Here is a 24806-nt window from a genome sequence, read left to right on the forward strand (position 1 = left end):
GGTCTCCAATCCCAGAACAAGATCTGTGTGCAGGTCACCTGTGCATTGGCCTGGAGCTGGAGTGTTTCTTAGAGATTTGACCTGCCCGGAGGGAAGCAGTAGCAAGGCCAAGAAGTGTACACTGGATAGGGGGACAGCAGGCAGGGCTGGGTGACGCATGCCTCTGGTCTAATAAACTGGGTTTCAACCATGTCCTCTTCAGTGTTGTTCTTTTTTGTTGAAAGAATTTAGGTATTCCTGTTAACTGTCTAGACCTGAACTTGGCATGTGGTCACACAATCAGGGGAGGAGTAAGGAGTTTTGAATAGGGAGACAGGCTAATCATCACACCAGGAATGGTTTAAATCACTAAGCAGGGAAAAAGGGAGGGAACCAAAGGCAATTAATTTCCAAAACAGAAGTCCCAATACAAAGGATTCTTTGGAGAGAGGGCAGGGCCAAAATTCAAGATAAGCTGGAACTTAAAATCTGGAAGCAGGTTAGGTTAAAGGTTTAGGTTGAAGTTTCCACCTGAGGTAGTTACTGAGGAATAAGTCCCGCGCTATGAACCAGAAGACTTGTAATTTAGGATTTGCCGTCAGTGCCAATTTATCTGGTACGTCTTTGCCAAACCACTTATCTCCTTTGAGTTTAGCTTTCCCGTTTGTAAAACGGAATAAACAGTGTGTCCCGCTCCTCACACACTCAGGGTTAAAGAAGTTCGAGAATGAAACGAAAAATAATTAACGCGCCTTGAAAAGTTTAATGTACTGCGCCAACATGATGCGATTACTCCAAACTCAGAGGGCTGGAATCAGGGTTAGGGCTGGGGCGGGGACTGTGGTCCCTTCCCAGAGCCTAGGCTTCCTCCCGTCGGCCTGGTGGCGCCCGCTCGCGCCGCCTCTCTGTCCTACAGTTCTTCTCTATGGTTTTCCCTCCCGGACCCTGAAGGCGGGAGGGAGTGGTCAGCACGCCTTTTCCGCTAGTCGCCCCCTCTAGCCTACAGTCTCGCTGTCCCAAGCTTCCCATGCCCGCCGGTCAGCCGGGCGCACAAACAGGCAGGCACTTGGGGGGCGCGCGGGGGGCAGGGGGAGTTCCGGTTCCGGTTCTTTGTGCAGCTGCAGCGGCGGCTCCGGGAAGATGGCGGCCCGGGCGGGTTTCCAGTCTGTGGCTCCGAGCGGCGGTGCCGGAGCCTCCGGAGGAGCGGGTGCGGCGGCTGCTCTGGGCCCGGGCGGAACTCCGGGACCTCCCGTGCGAATGGGCCCGGCGCCGGGTCAAGGGCTGTACCGCTCCCCGATGCCCGGAGCGGCCTATCCGGTGAGTGAGGCAGGAGGAGGGGCGCACAGGCCGGGGGCGGGGCCCTGGGAGGGACTAGGGTGGGGGAGAAGTAGGAGGGACTCCCTTGGGAGGGGTTCTGTGCCCGGGGTGGGGGTTAGGGAGAGGCGTTTAGCATCCCCACCTGCTCCCAGAGGCATTGTTTCTTTGAGGAGTCGGTGTAGAACCAGGGTGGGTTAAGTGGCACTTGGCATGGTTATGGAGTGCAAAGGGGCTTGAGCAGTTCCAGTTCTCACAGGAAAACCCAAGGTTTAGCTGCAAATTGAGGTCAGCACCTAAGGAGATAGCAGAGAAAATATGGAATTAGAGGAGATGTGGGCAGAGTCAGATCCAATATAACCTGGGGATAATTTGAATATAATCATATGATATGTTAGCTTTTGGGTCCTGTTTTTCTATGAAATCACTACTAGAACAGAAGAAGCTCCAGATATCTATATTCCAAAGAGGCAGAGAACTCTTCTCTCATTGACCTGGAACCTCCCTATCTTGTTTCATTCAAAGAACTCAGATGTCCCCCACTTTTTTTATGGGGTTAGCTAGGGAAGCCATTACATCTTTGGGTTCTCTCTCTATTTTTATAGAGACCAGGTATGCTGCCAGGCAGCAGAATGACACCTCAGGGACCTTCCATGGGACCTCCTGGCTATGGGGGAAACCCTTCTGTCCGACCTGGCCTGGCCCAGTCAGGGATGGACCAGTCCCGCAAGAGACCTGCACCTCAGCAGATCCAGCAGGTCCAACAGCAGGCGGTCCAAAATCGAAACCACAAGTAAGATGACTTGGGGAGGAGGGAAGGGAATCTATGTGAGTAGAAGTGGTAAATCAAGAAGTGGTGGTGCCAAGTCAGCAGATGTTGTTATGGGGGCTCATCCTTGAGAATGCCTCATGGTTGTGGTGGTGATGGAGTTGATGGTGTCGGGGGAGAGGGTTTTCTTTGATTTGAGACTTTGCAGGCCCTTACTTTATTATAAATGAAAGTGCTGACAGCTTATCTTCATGTTCTGACTAGTTCTATTCCAACCTGATAACAGTATTTATTCCAAACAGTGCAAAGAAAAAGAAGATGGCTGACAAAATTCTACCTCAAAGGGTGAGTCCAAGCTGTAGATTTTCCTGAAGATGTGGTGAGTCTGAGAATAGAGATGGTCAGCTCTAGATCCCAATTATATCTTTTCTGTTTCTAAGATTCGTGAACTGGTACCAGAATCCCAGGCCTATATGGATCTTTTGGCTTTTGAAAGGAAACTGGACCAGACTATCATGAGGAAACGGCTAGATATCCAGGAGGCCTTGAAACGTCCCATCAAGGTAACACAGGACAGCATTAGGCAGAGAGCCAAAGGAGAGGACTTGGGAACCTTCACCAGGCTTAAGATGAGAAATCAAAGGCACAGCACAGCTCTCCTTGGCATTTAAATTGCATCTTTCCCTTCCGCCTACAAACCAAGAATTTCATTAGGAGCATTTAGGAACATAAGAACAGCCAAGGGGGAGGGGCTTTTGATGTCTCTTGCATTAGAAATATACCCTATCCATGTTTTTGCTGTAATGGCTCTGCTACCTTGGGAACCTGGCAACTTGCATGACTCTCCACCTGGCATTATGGTGTATGCACTTGTACTTAGATCAGTGGCTTGTGCTCCTCTTCTAAATGGAATCTTCATCTACCGACTGGAGGGACTGGGTAGACAGTAAGCCAGTCTGTTAGGATTAATTTTGGGGTTTGGGGAGACCCTTGTCTTCAACATCAAACCACTGAAGCCCCACCATCAATCCTGTTTCTGCCTTCCTCAGCAAAAACGGAAGCTGCGAATTTTCATTTCTAACACTTTCAATCCGGCTAAGTCAGATGCCGAGGATGGGGAAGGGACGGTGGCTTCCTGGGAGCTTCGGGTAGAAGGACGGCTCCTGGAGGATGTGAGTTAAAGGTCCACTGTGGTCGGCATCCAGGGTGGGAGCTGCTGGGAATGAGCAGTGTTGTCCAATCAGCACAAAGCCTAACTGGTGCTCATAGCTCCTGCTGGGAGCATCAGAGAGAGGGAGACTTTTCCCTGTACAGAAAGACAGTAGTCCTTTGTATCTGCTTCCACAGCATTGACCCTCACTGGTATCATATTGTCCTGGGATCTGATTTGTTGTGTACCTTTCTCCTGGTGCTGCTGATCTTTGAATTTAACAATATCTTAAGATTAGTTTGTTTTTTTAAATCAAGTGAGTTTGTGCTTAGCATTTGAGGCCATGTTTCCTCTTGGAGTCCTTATGGTCCTTGATTCCCATTGTGGTATCTCCATCTTCACTGGAGATACCCCTGGTTTAAGTGTAATAGATTCCTCCAGCAGGCTCTTTGTGGCTTCACAGGGAACATCAGCTGACAGGTGATAGCCTCCAAACTTCCCACACCAGCAGCTCTTTGGGGAAACTCACCTTTCTCTCATTCCTTACACTCTCTGGCTCTCTATTTTTAGCTGCTTGCAGGCAAGCTAATTTGAATGCATTTTTGCAGGAGAACCAGGGTTCAGTGTTGTAGAGTCTTCTCTTCTATATAGGTCCAGTCCATCTGCTGATTGTGTTGTTCTGTCCAAATAAAGCTGTTTTTGTTCTGGCTGCTTATTCCCTGTGATTCATTTCCTCTCTACAGTCAGACTATTTTCTATTCAAACTTGCTTTGTTATGTGCAGAAGTTTGGCTTAACTTGCCTCATTTCCCAAAGGGAAATGAGGTGGGTAAGTCAATGATCCTGTCCGTGTAATAGGCTGCTTCTTCAGGGTTCTGTTGCTACCAGGACTTGTTTAATACCCACAGATTCTTTGCCATCTCTTAAGAGATATTCAGAAGGCATTTTTTAGTTTTTGTTTTTTTTTCCCATTGCTGTTGTGGACTCTTTTTAAAAAACATTGTTGTGGGAAATTTATTCTAGCCTTTTCTAACATTACCGTTTCTTTTTCTTCTAGTCAGCCTTGTCCAAATATGATGCCACAAAACAAAAGAGGAAATTTTCTTCCTTTTTTAAGTCCTTAGTGATCGAATTGGACAAAGACTTGTATGGGCCAGACAACCATCTGGTAGAAGTGAGTAGTTCTGCTTTCTAGATTTTGACTCTTTATGACTGGAGTATGATGGACTTGGGAGCCAAACTTTAACCTCTAGTGTAAGGGGGAGGTATAAAATAAAGGGTTACCCCAGGTGTATGGTTCTGTCATTGCAGTTTGTAAACTGACCTCCAGGTGGCACTAGCTGTGTTTAGTTTGCAATCTAACTTGTCCCACCTTTTTAATGTTATCCTGGCCACTGTCCCCACTTCAAGGGAAATTCTAATGGAGGCCTCGTTTACATGCCAGGCTATCTCTGCTCTGCATCTTGCTTATTAATACTGGTGAGTCATTAGTTACCACACACCATTCATATGTTTTCATGATAGCAGTTACTATAGTTAAATGGGTTGACTAATAGGATATTAGTACTTGCCTTGGTTACCTTTATAGTTATGGGACTTCCTTTTGGTTCCTGTTCCCTTAGATTCACATCCAAATCACCAGAAATTCTTTATTTTAATGCCCAGTAGCTCAGTGTTTTGAAGACTCTGTTAGCAATAATATTCTTTGGGATACAATCAGAACCAGAATGAGAGTCCAGCACTCCATGTGAACTTAACTTGCTCCTTTCTTTGCCAGTGTAGCTGCAGCCCCTTAACCTCAACCACTAAGAGACATGGAAAGGTCTTTACCATCTAATAAGGGAAGTAAGTCATAGAATCAATAGAAATTTGTAAATCTATTTAATCTAATTTTATAGAAGTAGAGTATAGTGGCTAAAAATGTGGACTATAGAATCAGATACACTAGATCTCAAATTGCAGCTCCACCACTTTCTGGCTCTTTGACCTAAGCAAGTTATTTCATTCTCCTAAGCATTAGTTTTCTCATATATAAAATAGGTATTAGTGCCTATCTCATATGGATGTTTGGGAATTAAGTGACAATCCAGGTAAATGTCTTAGAACACTTTGCATATAATAAATATTCAGTAAATAGTAACTACATATTTCTGTTCTTTTTGTGGATAAAATTATCACTAGAAATTCATGCTAATTTAAATGTGATCCCAAACACTTAGGATTAAAAGGTTGATCTCCTTACATACAGACAATAATCACAAAGTCATATGCAGTTTTTAAGAGATGCATCATGTTATTGCTCTTCTTCAGTAGCCTCAGTAATCAGAGTTGAATGAATGTTCAGACATTACAGAAGCTCTTCCCTCCCACCCTAGCTCTTCCTCTGGGAGAGCACCCCCTGACATCTTCCTCTCTGTAGTGGCACAGGACCGCCACTACCCAGGAGACCGATGGCTTCCAGGTGAAGCGACCAGGAGATGTGAATGTACGGTGTACTGTCCTACTGATGCTGGATTATCAGGTATTCTATGGAGGTGTGAGGGAGTCCAACTTTCATAGTCATGTTCCATTAGTGGTCTGACTTTAAGGGTTTAAGTCTGTTTGTGAATAATTTGTCACTTTAGTATGAAGATAGTTCTTAGTCATGAGTTCTTTTTTTTTTAATATTTTTTTAATTGTAGATGGACACAATGTGTGTATTTTATTTATTTTTATGTGGTGCTGAGGACCGAACCCAGTGCCTCAAGCGCTCTGCCACTGAGCTACAGCTCCAGCCCATGAGTTCTTCCTTGTATTTTCCTATCCTCAAGAAAACACTTTGTCAATATTTTCTGACTAGATTGAATGTTCTTCTGTACTAAGAATCCTGAAGTATACATAGACCCAAATCATTAGTTTTATCGCCTTTATCTGATTCTGTGCAGCCTCCTCAGTTTAAATTAGACCCTCGTTTGGCTCGGCTCCTTGGCATTCACACCCAGACTCGTCCAGTGATCATTCAAGCACTATGGCAATATATTAAGACACATAAGCTCCAAGATCCTCATGAGCGGGAGTTTGTCATCTGTGACAAGTACCTCCAGCAGGTAGGTAAAGAACTCATTCTTTTTTTAAGAAAAAAAATTTATTTATTTATTAGTTGTAGTTGGACACAAATGTTTGTTTATTTTTATGTGGTGCTGAGGATCAAACCCAGGGCCTCAAATGTGCTAGGCGAGTGGTCTACCACTGAGCCACAACTCCAGTCCCTAAAGAACCCATTCTTTTGTTAGAATCTACTCAAGTACTAATTATACTCAAAATGCAAATTTGTAGCTGCTTCTTTTTCCCACAGATCTTTGAGTCTCAGCGTATGAAGTTTTCAGAGATCCCTCAAAGGCTGCATGCCTTGCTTATGCCACCAGAACCCATTATCATTAATCACGTCATCAGGTAAGCCTATGCATGGGAGGCTGTGGTATGTGCTGCTAGCACAGCCAGTTGTCAGATTTTTCAAGGATTTTTACAAGCAGGTTGTTAGACATAGCTGCTACTTAAGTTACATAAGATAAAAATTAAATTATCATACTAAAAGTGAGAGTGATGTATTCTCAAAATTTACTGTTTCCTGGTTATTTTATTACATTTTTCTAGTATTTGTTTTCTTGAGATTACTTGTGTCTTGCTGGGTATGGTGGCACATGCCTGTAATTCCAGCGGCTTGGGTAGCTGAGACAGGAGGATTGCTAGTTCACATTCAGCCTCAGCAACTTAATGAGATCCTATGCAACTTGGGGAGACCCTGTCTCAAAAAATAAAAGGGGCTTTGGATGTGGCTCAGTGGTTAAGCACCTCTGGGTTCAATCCCTGGTACCAAAAAAAAAAAAAAAAAAAAAAAAAAAGATTACTTGTGTCTATATGGTGGAAATGCTACTGTATAATAATTTTTGGTTGCACAACTTTTCCCCATTCCAGAATATTGGAGGCTGGAATTGAGCAAAAACTACACATCAGTGTAGTATTGCTGCCCTCTTGGAGGATTAGTTGTTAAACTTTTATGAGCTGATCACTGATGTGAAGGATCAGCAGCCATGTCTAAATGGTGGGACATTCCAATCTGAGACTAACTCCATTGCTTCTATTTGCTTTTTAGTTCAGAAGATAGAGAGCAAGGCATCTCTAGGCAGATAGAGAGTGAAGAAAGGTACTTTCTCCTCAAAGCAGCATGTCCCTGTAGTTAGATATTGTCCCTTTGTACTCCTTTCTTTGCTTTATATTAAGTCTGGTATAAGCCTGCCATTCCTTATGCCCCGATCTATCATTCATTGAGTAGTAACTCCTACAGTCTATACGTTGGGTCCATAAAAGGTATTGTCTGAATTCCTGAGCTTACGTTAGGCCAATTTTTCTTTTCTTTTCCTCCCCCACCCCTTGGTGCTGGGGATCAAACCCAGGACTTCACACATTGTAGGCAAACACTGTACAAACTGAACCACATTCCTAGCCCTAGGTCGTGTGTGTCTGTGTGTGTGTGTGTGTGTGTGTGTGTGTGTGTGTGTGTGAGTGTGGGGGGTAGGTAGGTAGCAGTACTGGGAAAAACAAGTTAAGACTTGAGACAGGGTCTTATTAGGTTGCTTAGGGCCTTGATGAGTTGCTAAGGTTGGCCTTGGACTTGGGATCTCCCTGCCTTAGTCTTCTGCTGGGATTAAAGATATGTACCTTACCCAGTGTTTATTTTTGTTTTTCTTGATACTGGGGTACAGGAGATTGAACCCAGGTGTATTTAACATCTGAGCTGTATCCTCAGCACCCCGCCCCCTTTATTTTGAGATTGGGTCTTGTTAAGTTGGCTTTAAAGTTGTGATCCTCCTGCCTCAGCCTCCCTAATTGCTGGGATCACAGGCGTGTACCACCACACCCTGGCTTAATTTTAGTTTAAAAGGGGAAAAGATAAATAAAATTCTATAGCAGTGGTTTCCTCTAGAGAGGAAGGAACTTACTTTTCACTGGATACATTTTGTACTATTTAAATTTTTATCATTGACTCTTAAAAAAAATTAACCTCATTGAGATAGAATTCGTATGTAATAAATTATACACACTTAAAGTACAGTTTGAAGGGAGCTGGGGTTGTGGCTCAGTGGCAGAGAGTTTGTCTGGCATGTGTGAGGCACTGGGTTGATTCTCAGCACCACATATAAATAAAGGTCCATCAACAACTAAAAAAAAAAAAACAGTTTGAAGACATTTGGTAGATGTATATACCACATGGCTACCACTTCAGTGAGGATACAGAATATTTCTGTTGCACCCAAAAGTTCTTGGGCCCTTTTGCAGAGAACCCCCTTTCCCTTCATCCCTGGGCCATCATTTTGACACTGTATTTAGTTATCGGGAGATAAGCCCTTTACCAGATCCCTTTGGTTTCCTTCCCAGTGTTGATCCAAATGATCAGAAAAAGACAGCTTGTTATGACATTGATGTGGAAGTGGATGATACCTTGAAGACTCAGATGAATTCTTTCCTGCTGTCCACTGCTAGTCAACAGGAGATTGCTACTCTAGACAACAAGGTAGGGTTTCTGCCCTAGTTAATTTGGGTGTTACCACTTCCCTATCACAGCTTCTAGACTGCTTTTTTTTTTTTTTTTTCTTTTTTGACTGCCTTTTATTTCTTGTTTTTAAATCAAAATAAATGGATACCCAGTATTTGTCAGGTACTGTGTTTGGTGCTGCTTAGAGCCAGGCTCACATGAGTTCTGCCTCAGGCTATACTTTTAAAGTGTTGAGCCTCAGTTTCTGATCTGTGAAATAGAGACCATAATACCCATTTTTATAAAGGTACTCTTGAGAATGAAATGAGACAGTGTTTAACATTGGCCAGGCATAGTGGTGTACAACTGTAAACCCAGCAACTCAGAGGCTGAGGTGGAAGAATTGCAAGTTCAAAGCCAGCCTCTGCAACTTAGCAAGACCCTGTCTCAAAATAAAAAGGACTGGTAGCATCAGTCATTAGTACCACCTAAAAAAAAAAAAAAAATTACAAGCTGGGTTAGGAGTATACCTCAGTGGTATAGAGCACTTGCCTACCATGTGTGAGGGCTGAGTTCAATCCCAGAACCGCACACAAACACACAAAAAGAAGTGGTACACAACTGGTAAATACAATTGTCCACCTATTGTCCTCCTTCTCTGGTGTGTTAGATACATCACAGGTGCCTGGGGATGGGATAGTTGGGAAAAGGAAGCTAGATGGGGAAGTTGGAGCCTTATCACAAGGTTGTTTTTTGTTTGTTTGTTTGTTTTTTAAATACTTTATTTATTTTTTTGTGGTGCTGCGGATCAAACCCAGCACCTTGGACATGCTAGGCGAGCCCTCTACTGCTGAGCCCCATTCCTAGGCCCTTTGTCACAAGGTTTTGAGGCAGATAACACTAGTTTATATTCCATCCTGTAGGTGAAGTAAGGGATTAGCCTGGTAAGAAGTTTTTACTGGTGGATGCACTGTTGCTATTTGCATTTAGAATGATCACTGGCTGGAAGGTGGAGATTGCAAGGGGGAAGATGTGGAAGCAAGAAGCCCAGCTAGACAGCTGTTATAGTAATCCATGGAAGATAATGTCAAAGCCCTAAACTGAAGTTACAGACAGTGAAGATGGAAATAAGTAAATTGATTTTGAGAGGTGTCACAAGAATTAAGGGATTTGACCACTGTTTGGATGGAGGTGAGAGAGAAGGAGGAACAATGATGATTCTATTCTAAGTTTCTGGCATAGGTGGACAATAGTATTTACTGCGATTGGCAAGAAGAGGAATAGGCATTAGGGAAAGGGTACTGGATTTAGTTTTGGGAATGTTGAGTTTGAAGTGTTTTGAGATGTCAAGAAAACATTTGAATTGTTTGTAGTTTAGAAAATGGACCCTGCACTGCAAAGCAGGAACTCATGACCCTGTCAGTGATGTGGATGAAGTATTCACCATGTAGTGCTGGGCACCTGAGGAGACTAAAAGGAAAACTTCCCCTTACTTGGAATACACAGAGACAAACAAGTGCAAAGAATGCTGAGGGCCAGAAGCAGTGGGAGCTTCACACAGCTCTGGGCAGCAGCACCCTGTGCCTAGATTGAAAGTGACATACAGAGACTTCATGCACTGTCTGCCATCTAACTTTGTGTTTCTGTAGTGTGAAAATGGCATGTGCGTCCTTCATTTCAGATCCACGAAACAATAGAAACTATCAACCAGCTGAAGACCCAGCGGGAGTTCATGCTGAGCTTTGCCAGAGACCCTCAGGGTTTCATCAATGATTGGCTTCAGTCCCAGTGCCGGGACCTCAAGGTAAAGAACTTAGTAAAGGATCAGGGAGAATTGAGGAGCCAATTTTTCTTCAGTATATCCCATTTTCAGTTGAGTAGGGACATTGAGTGTCAATTTAGTATTTATTCAGTGCTGTCATTGTGCTTCATATTGTCAGGGATGCAAAATGGAAGACCTGATTTCTGCAACATCCATTTTATTTGGAAAAACAAAGCTAATATGATTAAAAATAGTATGCCATATAGTACATTATCAGAACTCATCAGTAAAATAATTCAAAATAAGGCTAGAGTCACTGGGTAAGGCTTCATGGAAAATTTGGGACTTGAAGATATTTCTCCGAGAGGAGAACACTAAGGCAAGAAGATAGGCACGGACATAGAATGTGTGAAATCCACCTAAGTTTTCACCCAGCCTGCCATTGCTGTGACTGCAGTTAGGAAGGATGCACAGAGGAGCAGGGGGAAAGAGCACCAGGCAGGTTTCTAGACAAGGCAATGACTTGTGGATAACAGGAGGCTACTAGGTGTTACATTAGTTCACTGGGACTACAACAGCAAACTAACACAAACTGGGTACTTAAACTACAGAAAACTCACAGTTGTGGAGGCTGAAAGTCTGAGATCAAGATCAAGAAGGTTGGTTCCTTCTGAGGTCCGTAAGGAGAATGTGTTTCAGGCCTCTCTCCTAGTTTCTGGTGGCCTCAGGCATCCCTGGGGTTATAGCTGGTTTTCTCTGTGTGTCTTCACATCATCTTCCTTCTTGTACCTGTTTTGTCTCTATGTCCAAATTTCCCCTTTGTAAGGATACCAGTCATATTGGATTAGGGCCAACCTAATGACCTCATCTTAACTTGATCATCTGCAGAGACCCTATTTCCAAATGAGGTCACATTCACAGGTACTGGGGGATTAGGATTTCAGCATCTTTTGGGGGATACAGTTGGACCAGTAGGAGGTGTAAAGGCAGAAAGCAAGTCTCTTCTCTCCTTACCCCTGCCTTTCTCTCAGACCATGACTGATGTGGTGGGTAACCCAGAGGAGGAGCGCCGAGCTGAGTTCTATTTCCAGCCTTGGGCTCAGGAGGCCGTGTGCCGATACTTTTACTCCAAGGTAGGTGCTTGAGATGCACTGGGAAATTGACCAAAAAACAAGGGGTATGTACCTCCGATGGGGTCAGTGATTTTAGGTACCAATTTCTGATCAACTGTCTCATTTTCCACTCTTTTCTCCTTAGGTGCAGCAGAGACGACAAGAATTAGAGCAAGCCCTGGGAATCCGGAATACATAGGGCTTCTCTGACAGTCTTAATTTGGCTGCTCCAGTTATTTGTGCTGTGCTGCCTGCCTCATAGCACCTGCCTTGGTCTTGCTTGGGGCCTTTCAGGGGATGCTGTTGGTTCAAGGACAACACCAGAATGAAGAGGGTCTCACATTTCTGTCTCACAAGACACCTCTTATCCTTTTCTCCCACCCCATCCCTTCCCACCCCTCAGCTTCCCTTTGCCCCACAGTTCCTATGTGCCTCTATCCTCCCCTGGTCTACATAGGACCTCTAGATAGTGGTAGAGAGAGAACCTGTAGTGGTAATCAGTGCTCTGAATGGACTGGGCCTAAGGCCAGATGGTCTTTAATGGGACCAGCTACACTGATCCTGCCCTTCAGAGACCCAGGAGTTGGGAGTTGTAGCCCCTCCTCCAAGACTCAGGCCTTGGGGCGCTCTATAAGCTAGTTTATTTTGGCCCTCCTAATAACAGAATCCAATTTCCTTCCTTCCCTCCACAGGTTTGGAGCAAACTCTCCCTTCACTTGTTGCCCTCTAGCACTAAAGGAACCCTGGCTCTTGGGCTCCACTGAGCCCCAGGTCAGTCCCCAGTCCTCTGCTGTCTCAGTGCTTCTCTGACTCCTTAGTAGGGGTCTTCTTACATCAGTATTGGAATTTGTTCTTGAACTATTGCTCCCTCCTGAACACTCCTTATAGCTGCCCTTTGTAGGATTCCTTCATATCTGCCCTAACCCATGGCATTTGGGTGGGGGAATCTTGCCTTTTCCTGTCAGAGCCCCAGGGATCTAACCTAGGGTACTGTCATTGCCAGCAGAGGCTGTTCCTTCCTGCTGTTGCTTGGAAGAGTGATTTATTCATTCATTCTCCCCTGCCCACTCCCTTAATGGAGAAACAGGCCTAAAATCAAACGGGTAAAGCCCTGGGCTATCCCTGTCTTCCTGTCCCTCATCTGCCCAGTTGATACTCATTGGTGACTTCTAGGGTACCAAGGAGTGAAAGCGCCTAGGGCTGGAGAACAGCTCTGAGTTGGGTTTGTGACTCTTCCCTCTCCCTGCCTCACAGGATTGTGACTCCCCAGCCCTTGCCCTCAAAGCTTCAGACCCCTCAGGTAGCAGCAGGACCTTGTGATCTTGGCCCCTTGGAACTGAGATGGTTTTGCATCTTTCCAGGAGAGCCTCAGATTCTTCTTCCAGGTTGTATCACCCCCCGAGTTAGCATATCCCAGGCTCGCAGACTCAACACAGCAGGGTGGGAGACAGCTGGGCACAGAGGGGAATTCTGCCAGAATGGGCTCTGAACCCACAAAACTGACAAAGCCCCTGCTTCCCCACCCCTCCTCAGGCTCCTGCGAGCATATCCCCTTGCCCCTTGTCCCTGCCTGTTCTGCACTGGGGACAGCAGAGTTTTCTCCCCATCTTCCCCTTCCTGCCATATTCCCATCCCTCCTTCAAAAGGTTCTCCCCACAGTGACACTGGACAACCCTGGGGCAGCTGAGCCCTGGCCTGGCTCCTGGCTGGAACCATGAGGAGGAAATTCAGCACTCCTATACAGTGTCCCTATTGAAGATAACTGTTTTTATTAACTGAATTATTATGTTTTTTTCATGGACCAAAATTTTTTTTGTACTGTCCCCTTATGGATGTCACCCAGTTTTAATAAAAGAATCTTCTGAAGGGTGAGTCCCCTGCTTCCTGTGGGAGAGCTTCTTCTAAGCTCTTTGTTCTTCACCACCATCAGCCCTGCTCACAATGTCATTGTATTTGACAGATATTTATTGAGCACCTGCTGTGTGCCAGCTATGATGCCAGGCACTGGGATTCTAAGGAAAATGAGGTTTTTCCCTGGTGGGCTTGGTCTCACCTGAGAGAGTGGTGACCCAGAGACCAAGAAGGCGAGTTGCTGCTTGGGGTTGTTGGGCTTTACCACTGGATCTTTAGAGTCCTGCTTCAGCTCCCCTGTTTATTAGGTACTAATAGGTGAGTGGCACTGCCATCTTTTCTCTTGACCCTCTGGCTCCTCAGGCCACTTCCTGGCTGGAGTCCTTAGATGACTGTAGTGTGTTAGGCTTGACAGAAATTCCTTTAGAGGTTCCATTTCTTTCTGCAGCACCAAGGTCTGGGCAGCAGCAGACATTTTTATTTCCTGAGCTGTTCTCTTTCCACTGGAACCCCAGAGTGAGCTATCAGTTCTTAAGATTGGCATGGAAGTGCATTAACTTTACAAGTGTAACAAGCCAGGGTACACCTGTGATCCAAGCTACTTTAGCTGCTGAGGCAGGGGATTGTAAGTTTAAGGACAGCCTGGGCAATTTAGTGATACCCTGTCTCAAAAAGGGCTTAGGATGTAGCTCAGCAGTAAAGCCTCTCCCTGCTCCCCCAGTCCAATCCCCAGTTCCATACACAGCATAGATAGGCAGCTTGCAAACTGTAGGAGTCCTCATTAGCAAGACCATGAAATTTTGCAGTTCTTCTTGCTCCCCACTTGGTGGCTCGCTGCTTTCCTCTGCCACTGTTAAAGAAGAGGGAGTAGAACATTGGATGAGTGTAACTGCATCTAAAGTTGCAGTTAAAAAAAAAAAAAAGAAAAATCCTTTGCCTCTATGGATGGGAATACTCCAGCATCGCTTGTGTTCAGTGAGACCCACCAAAGATAATGACTGTTCCTAATCTGGAACTTGACGTTTCTCAGACTTGATAGGGAAAGCAGAGGAGTTGTGGGGGTGATAACAGAGTGGAGAAAATTGATGTCAAGGACATTGAAATGGCATCTGTTTTTACCCAGGCTAATTACATGTGTAATGAATGGCTGATGAATCATTAATTTCAAGCAAATAATCCACAGTTGGTGCTCAGGAAAAGAGCTCTAGTGATACAGATAGCTTCCTGTGACAAGCCATTTCTGAATCTTGGCACCCTCTTTATTCCTATGTAAATGAACAAATTCTTTGTCTCCACACTACCTAAAAATGACAATAGGGGCAAAATGAGAAATGAAGCATTTAGGCAAAAACAAGGGGATTATTTTTATGCATAAATGTCCATTCTTTTGGAGTTCCTAATGTGTGCCAGGGACAGAAACATCTTTTTCATCACCCATAATCAGTGCTCCCAGCTGGCAGCCTGGCACTGGTACCTTCTTCTCAGTGCCAATGCAATGAACGAGTGGTCTGTGGGAGGCTAGCCCTGTATTAGGCCTAACTTTGTTTTAAGGAAGACATCCCCTGCTGATTTCTTGTATGTTTCCCTTATAGGAACTCCCTGTTCATAAGTGAATATGGCAGGCTCTTACTGGGCTATCCCTGGACAACCCACAGTCTTGACCTCCTGCCCACTTACCCTTACCCACTAGTTTCACTCAGACTCCCCTCTAGCCCACAGCTTATTACTGTCACTAGCCAGTGGCAGCCTAGAGGGTTGGCAACTCCCACTGAGCATTCTGCCCAGGAGGTCAGCACGTGAGCACACAGTGTCGTCTGCCCTCTAGGCCAAGGTGCAGAGATTGGAGGGTTAGGAGCCTCTTGCTCCACTCTCTAGACAAGCCTGGAAACTGGAGCTCCTCCTCCTCTTGGTCAAACAGATGGCTGTGGGTAATGTAGAACCTGAACTGCTGAAGGTATTCCTGCCATTCTCTCTGTCCCCCAGTGATACCTGCTTTCTTTCACGGCATCTGAGACCAAAAAACTCCAGCTATTCCTGAGTTTTGGAAACTGCTGCTCCAGGTCACACCTCCCTCTCCATTTCTGGTCTCTGCAAACTATGTGTTAACCTGCAGAAGACCCTAATGTGGTACTTGAAAACCCAAGAGGAGAAATTGCAGCGATCCCAAAGCCTTGATCTCAAGAGCAGTGTACACTTTGGCTGCCTTGTCTCTCCTTGTCTTCCATAAGTCTACAAGAATTCTGGGCCACATGGCATTAGAGTTCTCTGACTTTGGCCCTTCCTGCCTTCCCTGCCTAGAAGACACTCAGGTGGAGATTGTCTGAGAGGCCCATCCATGAGTCCCTGAGATTACCAAGATGACAGTGCCCTTGGAGGCTCTTATCACCCTTGGGCTGGGTTGCCCTCAAAGAAAGCAGGCCCTTACTTATATGTGGTTTCATCCTTAGAAGTGGACCCACATTCACCAACCCCCTCACTCATATCCCTGCAATAGAGCTACTGTAAGGTTGCTTGAGGATAAAACTAGAGCAACTCTGGTCCTAGGAGGGTATGTGCCAGGAGTGGAGGTTAGAGAATTCCTACCTTTGAAAAGAAAGCATTCTCAAATCTGCTACTAGGGCTAAATACAATTTATTTCAGTGCTGGGAAAAGAAGGGAGTGAGGGGGGACAATCACTTTGTCCTTATCTGGGCAATTTCTTGACAGAACTCAAAATGAGACCATTGCAAAGGGGGTGGAAAAGTGGGCTGGGGCCAAAGAAATTCGCTAGCAATGTCATCTGCAAAGCCAAGAGGAAAAACCAGCCTGGCCTCTGCCCCATTCCCATTCCCCCCACCTGTCTCTACCCTTTCCCTGGTTCTGCCAGACTCTCTATCTCCCTGGGCGCCAGCTTCTCAGCCACCCCTGGAGGCGGGGCTTGGCTGCACCCATGCGTGGTAGCGGAGTTAAATGCTCTGAGCCGGCACTGCTTGGGCAGAGAAGTGACACCATGGCCAGCAAGAAAGTCTGTATTGTAGGCTCTGGCAACTGGTAAGTGGCTGTCAAGGACCACGGGGGAAGGGTGGCTTCCCCCAAGAAGAGAGGGGTTAAGGAAGGAAGCTGGGTGGGCAGGAGGCAAAGTGGTTGGAAAATATATCTGGTTCCTGTTCGTCCCCTGCTGCTGTCCTCATTGCCTACAGGCACAGGACAGATGACCCACCTCCCAGGCTGTGCCTGCCTGGGCAGTTGCACCTGTTCATCAATGGAAGTGAACAGAATGCTCCCTTCTCTGCCTGAAGAGCTGCTTAGGTTTGGGGAATGGAACCAGAAGGCTGCTCCTCTTCTCCAGCAGCAAAGTGTGAGACAGACTTGAGTCTCCTCTATTGCCAGGTCACAAGAGACTCACTTGTCATAGGAGTGGGGTGGGGGGTGATGAAAAAAATAATCTGGAGGGCTGCTATAAGGCCCTGTAGTGGGTGGGTGCTACCCCATCCCCTGCCACTGTTTCCTCCCTCACACCCCACTCCTCACTTTCCTGTACTTTCCCCAAACCCCCAGGGGCTCAGCCATTGCCAAGATTGTGGGCGCAAATGCTGCCCAGCTAGCACACTTTGACGCCCGGGTGACCATGTGGGTGTTTGAGGAAGATGTTGGGGGCAGAAAGCTGACAGAGATCATCAACACTCAGCATGAGAATGTCAAATACCTGCCAGGGCACAAGCTGCCCCCAAACGTGGTAAGCCTCAACCTCCTGCAAGGAAGGGAGGAAGTCCAGATGGTCAGTGCCCAGATTTTATCTACAGGAGCCTCCTGCTGAAAGGGAACACTTCAGGTACAAGTTGGACTTGAAAAGTGTCTCAGAAGGGCTTCTGTGGGCACAGGGCACTCCCATGTAGACTCCAAACTGCTCCCTGGGCACTTTCTGGGATTGAGGAGAATTTGCACAGTTCCTCTTTCTTACAGGATTCCAGGGGGAAGAGTCAGAGAAGAGGTGCCTAAGCTGGTTTCCATGACAACCAAAGACTGGTTCTCAGACTCCCAGATTTAGGGTCCCAGCAGTGCCTGCCTCAGGCTCTAATCCTGTTACTCATTCACTGGATTATTAGCAGATTTGGAAGCTGCTCCTTGGACTTTTGGTCTTTGGTCAAATTGATATAGCTCTCTTCCCCACCTGGAAATGGGGGGGCAAGAGAGGAAAAGGGCTCTCTCTTCCCAGTTGGGGCCCCAGGATGATGAAATCTTACTTGGCTTCTCCTCCTGCCAAGCCCAGGCTGCCTTTGGCCTCCCTCACAGTCCCATAGCCAAGGGCCAGGAGCGTGCTGGGGGGAGAGTTCCAGAAATCCAGGTCAGCTGAAGCAGAGGGGCAGTGAAGGTTGGATTTTCCTAAATTCAATCCTCCCAGATTCAGTCCCAAACTACTCTTTCTTCTCCCTCTTCTCAGTCTCACTCTGGCTCCTAGACTGCTGAATAGAGTTCCCTGGGGGCTAGCAGTGGTCTGCCAAACCCACAAGCACCTGGTCACCCCACAGGTGGCTATACCAGATGTGGTCCAGGCTGCAGCAGATGCTGACATCCTCATCTTTGTGGTGCCCCACCAGTTCATCGGCAAGATCTGCGACCAGCTCAAGGGCCACCTGAAGGCCAACGCCATTGGCATGTCTCTTATTAAGGTGCCAGGGACACCTTCATGTGGATGGGGGCGTGCAGCTAACTATTGTGGGGTTCAGGGTGGATGAAGCAAGTAGAAAAGAAAATGGCAGAAGTAAGCCAAAAGTTCCCAGAGAGAAGAGAGGAGTTGGCTTTGGAGAGGATTAAGAAAGTAGTGAGTTACAGCTGAAGGAAAGCTGGGAAGTAGATAAGGACTCATTTGGAGGCAGAAGCCTTAGGGATAAAGGGATGCTTCAAGGATATGAGAAGTGGGGAGGATTGAGGAGTATGCAAGGGAGCTGGTTTGGAGCAGTGACTGGGCTAGCAGTTGGTTCGGGACAGTAAAGGAGGGAGGTATTTAGGGATTTAGAGGAGAAACATTGCCTTGGAGAGGTAGGTTATTGAAGGTGCATGGAAGGGCTTTTCTGATGGATTGGTTTTTCACCACTGTCTACCTTCCTCACAGCAAACTGTATTGGGATTGGAATGGGGCAGGACTGGTGGGGAGGTACACTGATAAACAGTGTATTTGTAAGGGGTAGGATTTCTGGGTGGGAAGCCCTCAAATGGTTTATCAAGGGCAGCTGGCCTGAGCTTCATCCTGTGCCCAGGGGGTAGACGAGGGCCCCAATGGGCTGAAGCTCATCTCTGAAGTGATTGGGGAACGCCTTGGCATCCCCATGAGCGTGCTGATGGGGGCCAACATTGCCAGCGAGGTGGCTGATGAGAAGTTCTGTGAGACCACCATTGGTGAGAGCCTTCCCCAACCCATGCATCACAAAGCTCTAGTGCTTCCTCTCCCCAAATTCCCCGCCAGCCCCTTAGCCATCTCTTTCTACCAGGCAGGAAAAGGAAGATACATAAGAGGTGAGGGAGGGTTGGGACACCCCCAGGGAAGGGGTTGCAGATCCTGCCTCGGACAGGTGTGGGAAGAATAGTCAAGAGTCCCCCCTTCTCTGGGTGTGGTGGCACATGCCAACAGTCCCAGCTACTTGGGAGGCTGTGGCAAGAGGATCACTTGAACCCAGGAGTCTAGGTCAGCCTGAGCAACATAGTGACACCTTGTCTCAAAAAACAAAACCAAAAATGAGCCCCCTCTGAAAGTCTTGCTCTCTCCTCATTTTAGGCTGCAAGGACCCAGTCCAGGGACAGCTTCTGAAAGAGCTCATGCAGACACCCAATTTCCGTATCACAGTGGTACAAGAGGTTGACACAGTAGAGATCTGTGGGGCCTTAAAGGTGAGAGGGGCACAGAAGTAGCTACTGAGATGGGAAGAAGGTTCCAAAGGAAGGCCCAGCTTAGCTCTAAAAGACTGCCAGTATTCAGATCTCACTCATAGGCAGCTGTTCCCTTTCCCCACCAAATCTCACATACATAGGAGGAACTGCAGAAGTAAAACCAGGGGCACTCAGGCCTGCTGATTTTCACCATCAGCCTATGGAGCCTTCTTCCTTTCCCCGGAGAGCCCCTTGTGGGACAGGCTGCAGGGGGTGGTCCAAGGGGAAGAAGAGATGCCCAAGCCAATGGGAGACAAGAGATCCTAACTAAACAAGGAGCTGCATGCCTGTAATACCAGCGACTTGGGAGACTGAGGCAGGAGGATCACAAATCCAAGAGCAGCCTCAGCAATATAGTAAGATCCTACCTCAAAATAATATTAAAAATTAAAAAAAAAAGGTTTGGGGATGTAGCTCAGTGGTAGAATACTTGTCTAGCACATGTGAGACCCTGAGTTCAATCACTAGTATCAAAAAAAAAAAAAAAAAAAAAAAAAAAAAAGAGCAATAACTATGGATCCACAACTATGTATATGACTATGGAATAGAAAAGAATGGTCATGGATGAAAGGGTCCCCTGGAGAAAAAATGGCTTTCAGAAAATGTCTTTAGGGATGTAACATGGGGTGGGGTTAAGAGGTACAGCAAGTGGACCAGGTGGGGTGGCTCATGCCTGTAATTCCAGCAACTCTGGAGGCTGAGGCAGGAGGATTATAAATTTGAGGTCAGTCTCAGCAACTTAGCCAGAACCTGTCTTTAAAAAAAAAAAAATTAGTAGGCCGGGCGCAGTGGCGCACACCTGTAATCCTAGCAGCTCAGGAGGCTGAGACAGGAAGATCAAAGTTCAAAGCCAGCAATGGCCAGGCACTAAGTGACTCAGTGAGACCCTGTCTGAAATGCAGCTCACTAGTTCAGCACCTTTGAGTTCAATCACTGGTACTGGAAAAAAAGGTGTAGCAAGTAGGAAAACCAGAACGTGGACATGATTCAGGAACCCTTATGCTTCCTTCATTTACTTGGTGGGTGTGTTATAGCTAATGTGGGGAGCATGAGGCAGGTACTGAGGGCTCCAGATGGGCCACTGGAAGGTGTCCTTCCTCACTCATGCCTTCTACTCCCCAAAGAATATAGTGGCTGTTGGGGCTGGCTTCTGTGATGGGCTAGGCTTTGGAGACAATACCAAGGCAGCAGTGATCCGGCTGGGGCTCATGGAGATGATTGCCTTTGCTAAGCTCTTCTGCCAAGGCCCAGTGTCCTCTGCCACCTTCTTGGAGAGCTGTGGCGTTGCTGACCTCATCACTACCTGCTACGGAGGGCGGAACCGCAAGGTGGCTGAGGCCTTTGCTCGCACTGGAAAGGTGGGCCCTGGGAACAGGGGGAATAGAGGGTGGTCCCTGCTGGCATCAAGGTAGAAGCACTTAGCTGGCAGCTCCTGAGCACAAACATTAATATTGTTGTAGACATTCCTACCCGTTTTTCCCCCGTATAACCCCACAGCCCATTTGAGCCCAACTTTCCATATGGATGACCTGCTCTCCCACCTCCATACATGTGGCCTGTTTTCTTTACAGTCCATTGAACAGCTTGAGAAAGAGATGCTGAATGGGCAGAAGCTGCAGGGGCCCCAGACAGCCCGAGAGCTACACAGCATCCTTCAGCATAAGGGCCTGGTTGACAAGTAAGTGTGCTATATAGCCTTCCTGGCTGAGGGAGCCACAAGCCAAGAGCGGTCCCTGTTCTTGAACCGCCTTCTTGAACTTTGCACTATCTGTGAAGTGGGTAGAGAAGGAACTGTAACCTTCTGTTTCAAGGTTAAAATCTGGACTACCTATTCTCCCCAGCCAGTTCACGGCCTTGGAGTTCATTCTGGTCTAGTGCTCTTTTATACTTCATTACTTGGACCTCTCTGAATAGCCTCCCTTTTTTATCCTTTCTTCCTTGTCCTCTGCTTTAAGGGTTAGAGCTCTGGGGCAGGAATAAGCTCATCTGATTGTCTCACCTCTTTGTCCAACTCCCCATCAGCCCTCTGTCCTCTGCATCCCATCCTTGGTATTGATTGAGAATGGGTTCTGCTTCAAGATTCTCCTTTCCAGGGAGCACAGACAGTGGGCTGAGCAGAACAGAGTTCAGTTGGCCTGGGAAATAATCATAGAAAAAGAGAAAATGAAATAGGATCAGAACAGTTCATGGCTTTGGGTAAAGGTGATGGGAGGGGAGGACAAGAAGGAAAATGGCATTTATTGACACCTTCACATAATGCATAATCAAATCTTCATGTATATAATCATATCTTTAACTACTTTGGCTGGGCACTATGGTGCATGCCTTTAATCCCAGCAGCCAGGGAGACTGAGGCAGGAGGACTGTAAGTTCAAGGCTAGCTTCAACAACTTATTGAGACCCTCAGCAACTTAGCAAGATCCTGTCTCAAAATAAAAAATAAAAAGGACTGGAGATGTAGTTCAGTGGTAAAAACAGCCCTGAGTTCAAGCCCCAGTGTCAAAGGGGGGAAAAACTCTCATATTTTTACTACTTTGTCATATTATCCCCATTTTACAGTTGAGGACACTGAAGCTCAGAGAGGTGGGGGATGGGGGGAAATAACTTAAAGCCAAGGAAGCATGTAGACAAGTTAATATGAAACAGAGCAGGGCAGGTAGTAACCTGACCCTATAACCCAGGGCTGGGGAGTTCAGATACTCAGCAGGTAGAAATTGAGAGCCAGAGTCAGCCTGAGCTCTGAGGCGGGAGGGTAGAGGAGTGCAGGTTAGGCAGTGAATGTTGAGTGGGGGAGGAAGGGTGAAGAGTGGGAAACTAAGCCTTGCCTTTCCCCGAAACTCTAGGTTCCCCCTGTTCGTGGCTGTCTACAAAGTATGCTATGAGGGCCAGCCAGTGGGTGAATTTATCCGCTGCCTGCAGAATCATCCAGAACACATGTGAATGGGGCAAAGACCCAGAACAGGCAGCTCCTTTTTCCCATTTGACACAATTAGAAGTTGGGGGCACCTGGTCACCAGGATCTCCAGGACTCCTCACCAAGCAGTTTTCTCAGCTTTTCACTGGAAGACAAAAGGCAGTGGGTCAGCTACACACCTGGAGATCCTAACTGCCTGAAGCCTGGAGCCTCTTGCCAGAAATGGAGCTGCCCTGTCCTTCTGCAGATGTGGAGCTTTCTCCTTGTCTTCTGGGAGGCGCAGAATCAAGCCTCAGTGCTGCCTGCTCTAGGAATGTGTACGGGGGAGGGTGGGAGGAGAGTGCGTCAGGGCAAGGGCTGCCAGTTGTTGCCTCACACAGACCAGGAACCTGCCCCCAAGACGAATTAAGTGGCTAAAAGAAGTACCTTAGCATAGGAGGGATGAGGCAAGGGCTGCCAGGGAGGGGTCTGGGTGTCTGAACTGATATAGGTGCCATAGATCCTTTGGCTGACCTCTGCCAGGCCCCACACAGCATCAACGGATCTCAGTATTTGTTAACAAAATACAAAGATCTCAAGCAACCCCTTTCTAGCTTCTCCTAGCAACAACTGCATCCTCAGAAACCTCTGGTCATCCCTCTTCCCCCTCCCTTAAGCTGCCCTGGCACAAGAGTTGCTTTATGCTGGCATCTCTGGCCCTGGGACTTGCTACTATCCCCAGGGACTTCCTGGGTCCTAGATCTTTGCCAGCTCCTCCCCACCCTGTGTGACCTTTCCAAGCTTTCCCTCACTGGCCCTAACTGCCAGAACCCTCTTTGGGGAGCAGGAACTTAAATCTGCTGACAGAGCTACACCTTTTCATAGCCAGCTCAGATCACTGGGCTCTGGCTTTTTGTGACCTTTGTATTTGCCCAGCCTCCCTGTCAAGAGCTCTAGCTGGGGGAGGTGTCATCCGGGTCCTTCCTGCTGTTTATCTCTCCAGAGAACATCCCTGCCTTTACCCTCTCCTCCTCCTCCTCCTCAATCCTGTAGCTTTCTCAGCTGCCCCAGAGCAGCCAGGACAGCTAGCCAGCACCTGGCATCTAGAAACCTGGGGTCAGATTGGCCCAAAGGCTAAACAAGGTTCCCATGCTGGTGGGTTCTTGATATTCCAAGGCCAGCTCTCCTTCCTCCAGTGAAAGCCTCCTCATGAGGCACTGACCATATCAGCACTTCAGTTGGGAAATTGAAGGAGGAAGAAGAAAATAAAAACCACCCTGTGCCCTGGGGTGAGGGAAGAACAGGAGGGGGAGGGAGAGGAGTATGCTTTGCACTGGCCTTGTTCCAGGACTGGGTGGCTGCAGGGGAATGTCACAGGTCAGCAGCAGTTCCCCTAGCTATAAATAGTCCCTGAGGGCTGAGAGGCTACTGTGTCCAACAGTGGTCTCCGCTTCCTGTGTGGCAGCACCTGGCACATTGTGACTCTGGCCAGCTTCATGTTAATCCTCCCTTACTTCCCAACAAACTAGGGAGTCAGGCTCCTCTTGGCTCCTAAAATTTGAGAATTCAGACTTACCAAGTGTAGGGCACAGCTGCCTGTATCAGGCCAGGAAAGTGCAGGCAGTCATCCCAGGTCTGGCTGGGCCCACGTCTGGGTACTGTGTGAATCCAGAGCTGCCCTTGAGGAGGTTAAGGTGGAGCAAAGACAGCTTCCAATACCTTTGCCTACTTCTGTTCAGTCCATAGTCAATTGTGAATCTGAGGTTTTCTATCAGGCCACTTGACCACCCAATAAAGCATTGTTTTTTTCCAGAAACAGTACGAGTTGGGGAAGGGGCTTCAGTGCATGTGGTAATGCGTTCCCTGTCCTGTATCACCACATATGTGTTTTCACTCTTACCAGGGGACAAATGAAAAAGGAAACCCCTCGTCGATAATCAGTTATTCCAGGGCCCCAGCAATGGGGCCTACTCAGTCCTCTCCTCTGTCCTCCTCACCGGCAAAGCCCCTCACACCCATCTCTCCCTAAGCAGTCATCCAGTCTTCCCAGAGCTTCTTAGGGGCTTTAGCATGCCACCTACAAATGGGATCACGCAAGGGGCAGAAACATTATAGAGTCACCCCTCGTGCTCACTTCATGGTCATGGCCTTGCGGCGCGGGTCACGTCCCTACCTGAGCTTGGTCCGCAGCCCGACCGCCCAGGAGAGGGACGCTCCAGGCTCTAGGGGGCGCGCGGTCCACCTGCCGGGGCGGGGCTGGCTCTGAGCGAATCCACCTAGCTACCAGAGACGTCACCGCACCAAAGGCTGGGATTGGTTGTGTCTGGGCATCATAAATTCCGGTTCCCGAGTTTAAGCCACCAAAGATAGTCTCTCAATGGAGCATTATCCACAACTCCCATAATTCATAACGTGAGGAAAGCTCGTCTGAGGATGCGTAGCAAGAGCGACTTGACCCGGAAGCCGAATTTCAAAACTGGCCACCAGCGTGAGGCGTGACAGGCGAGGGTTCCCGCCTCAGTGGGCGGGGTTGTGCGGGTCCGGCGCCGGTCCGCTCGCCA

General features: G+C 47.4%; 2 protein-coding genes and 1 long non-coding RNA gene across 9 annotated transcripts; 2 read left to right on the forward strand and 1 right to left on the reverse strand.

Moving 5' to 3' along the window:
* Positions 1-728: 728 nt before the first annotated feature.
* On the forward strand, positions 729-13395 carry SMARCD1 (SWI/SNF related BAF chromatin remodeling complex subunit D1). Of its 4 annotated transcripts, XR_014024177.1 has the most exons (15): positions 729-1296; positions 1899-2086; positions 2365-2407; positions 2503-2625; positions 3112-3234; positions 4269-4385; positions 5631-5732; positions 6136-6297; positions 6546-6643; positions 8627-8762; positions 10405-10527; positions 11517-11618; positions 11743-11931; positions 12290-12368; positions 12852-13395. XR_014024177.1 is itself a non-coding variant. In XM_081311201.1 (13 exons), the coding sequence occupies exons 1-13, from the start codon at positions 1120-1122 to the stop codon at positions 11794-11796; spliced, it is 1548 nt and encodes a 515-aa protein (XP_081167327.1). In that variant the 5' UTR covers positions 729-1119; the 3' UTR covers positions 11797-13395. The 4 variants fall into 4 exon arrangements, 2 of the variants coding, with proteins under 2 accessions (XP_081167327.1, XP_081167328.1); XR_014024178.1 differs by lacking the exons at positions 11743-11931; positions 12290-12368; positions 12852-13395 and adding an exon at positions 11312-11406 and having other exon boundaries at positions 11517-11591; XM_081311201.1 differs by having other exon boundaries at positions 11743-13395.
* Positions 13396-14148: 753 nt separating this feature from the next.
* Positions 14149-24677, reverse strand: LOC308658483. 3 transcript variants are annotated; one of them, XR_014024181.1, is made up of 4 exons: positions 24419-24551; positions 24146-24322; positions 21352-21487; positions 14149-14298 (listed from the first exon to the last, which is right to left on the reverse strand). It is a non-coding gene; the product is annotated as an uncharacterized lncRNA (long non-coding RNA). The 3 variants fall into 3 exon arrangements; XR_014024179.1 differs by lacking the exon at positions 24146-24322 and having other exon boundaries at positions 24419-24677; XR_014024180.1 differs by having other exon boundaries at positions 24146-24677.
* GPD1 (glycerol-3-phosphate dehydrogenase 1) lies at positions 16323-24061 on the forward strand. Of its 2 annotated transcripts, XM_081311203.1 has the most exons (8): positions 16323-16478; positions 16986-17163; positions 17957-18097; positions 18686-18824; positions 19201-19313; positions 20477-20710; positions 20924-21030; positions 22196-24061. In XM_081311203.1, exons 1-8 carry the CDS (start codon positions 16378-16380, stop codon positions 22290-22292), a joined length of 1110 nt encoding a protein of 369 aa, XP_081167329.1. In that variant the 5' UTR covers positions 16323-16377; the 3' UTR covers positions 22293-24061. The 2 variants fall into 2 exon arrangements, with proteins under 2 accessions (XP_081167329.1, XP_081167330.1); XM_081311204.1 differs by lacking the exon at positions 16323-16478 and having other exon boundaries at positions 17869-18097.
* Positions 24678-24806: the final 129 nt, after the last annotated feature.

The sequence above is a fragment of the Spermophilus citellus genome, assembly GCF_964194105.1.
Source record: "Spermophilus citellus genome assembly, chromosome: 10".
In the NCBI taxonomy this organism is placed as follows: Eukaryota; Metazoa; Chordata; class Mammalia; order Rodentia; family Sciuridae; genus Spermophilus; species Spermophilus citellus.

Excerpts from the sequence above, each read along its gene's own strand:
- GPD1 (XM_081311203.1), top strand. The coding sequence starts at position 16,378 with ATGCGTGGTAGCGGAGTTAAATGCTCTGAGCCGGCACTGCTTGGGCAG. Across the intron at positions 17,164-17,956 it reads ACAAGCTGCCCCCAAACGTG|GTGGCTATACCAGATGTGGT; the intron begins GTAAGCCTCAAC and ends GTCACCCCACAG. Across the intron at positions 20,711-20,923 it reads CCTTTGCTCGCACTGGAAAG|TCCATTGAACAGCTTGAGAA; the intron begins GTGGGCCCTGGG and ends TTTTCTTTACAG.
- SMARCD1 (XM_081311201.1), top strand. The coding sequence starts at position 1,120 with ATGGCGGCCCGGGCGGGTTTCCAGTCTGTGGCTCCGAGCGGCGGTGCC. Across the intron at positions 8,763-10,404 it reads TTGCTACTCTAGACAACAAG|ATCCACGAAACAATAGAAAC; the intron begins GTAGGGTTTCTG and ends CCTTCATTTCAG. Across the intron at positions 10,528-11,516 it reads CCCAGTGCCGGGACCTCAAG|ACCATGACTGATGTGGTGGG; the intron begins GTAAAGAACTTA and ends CCTTTCTCTCAG.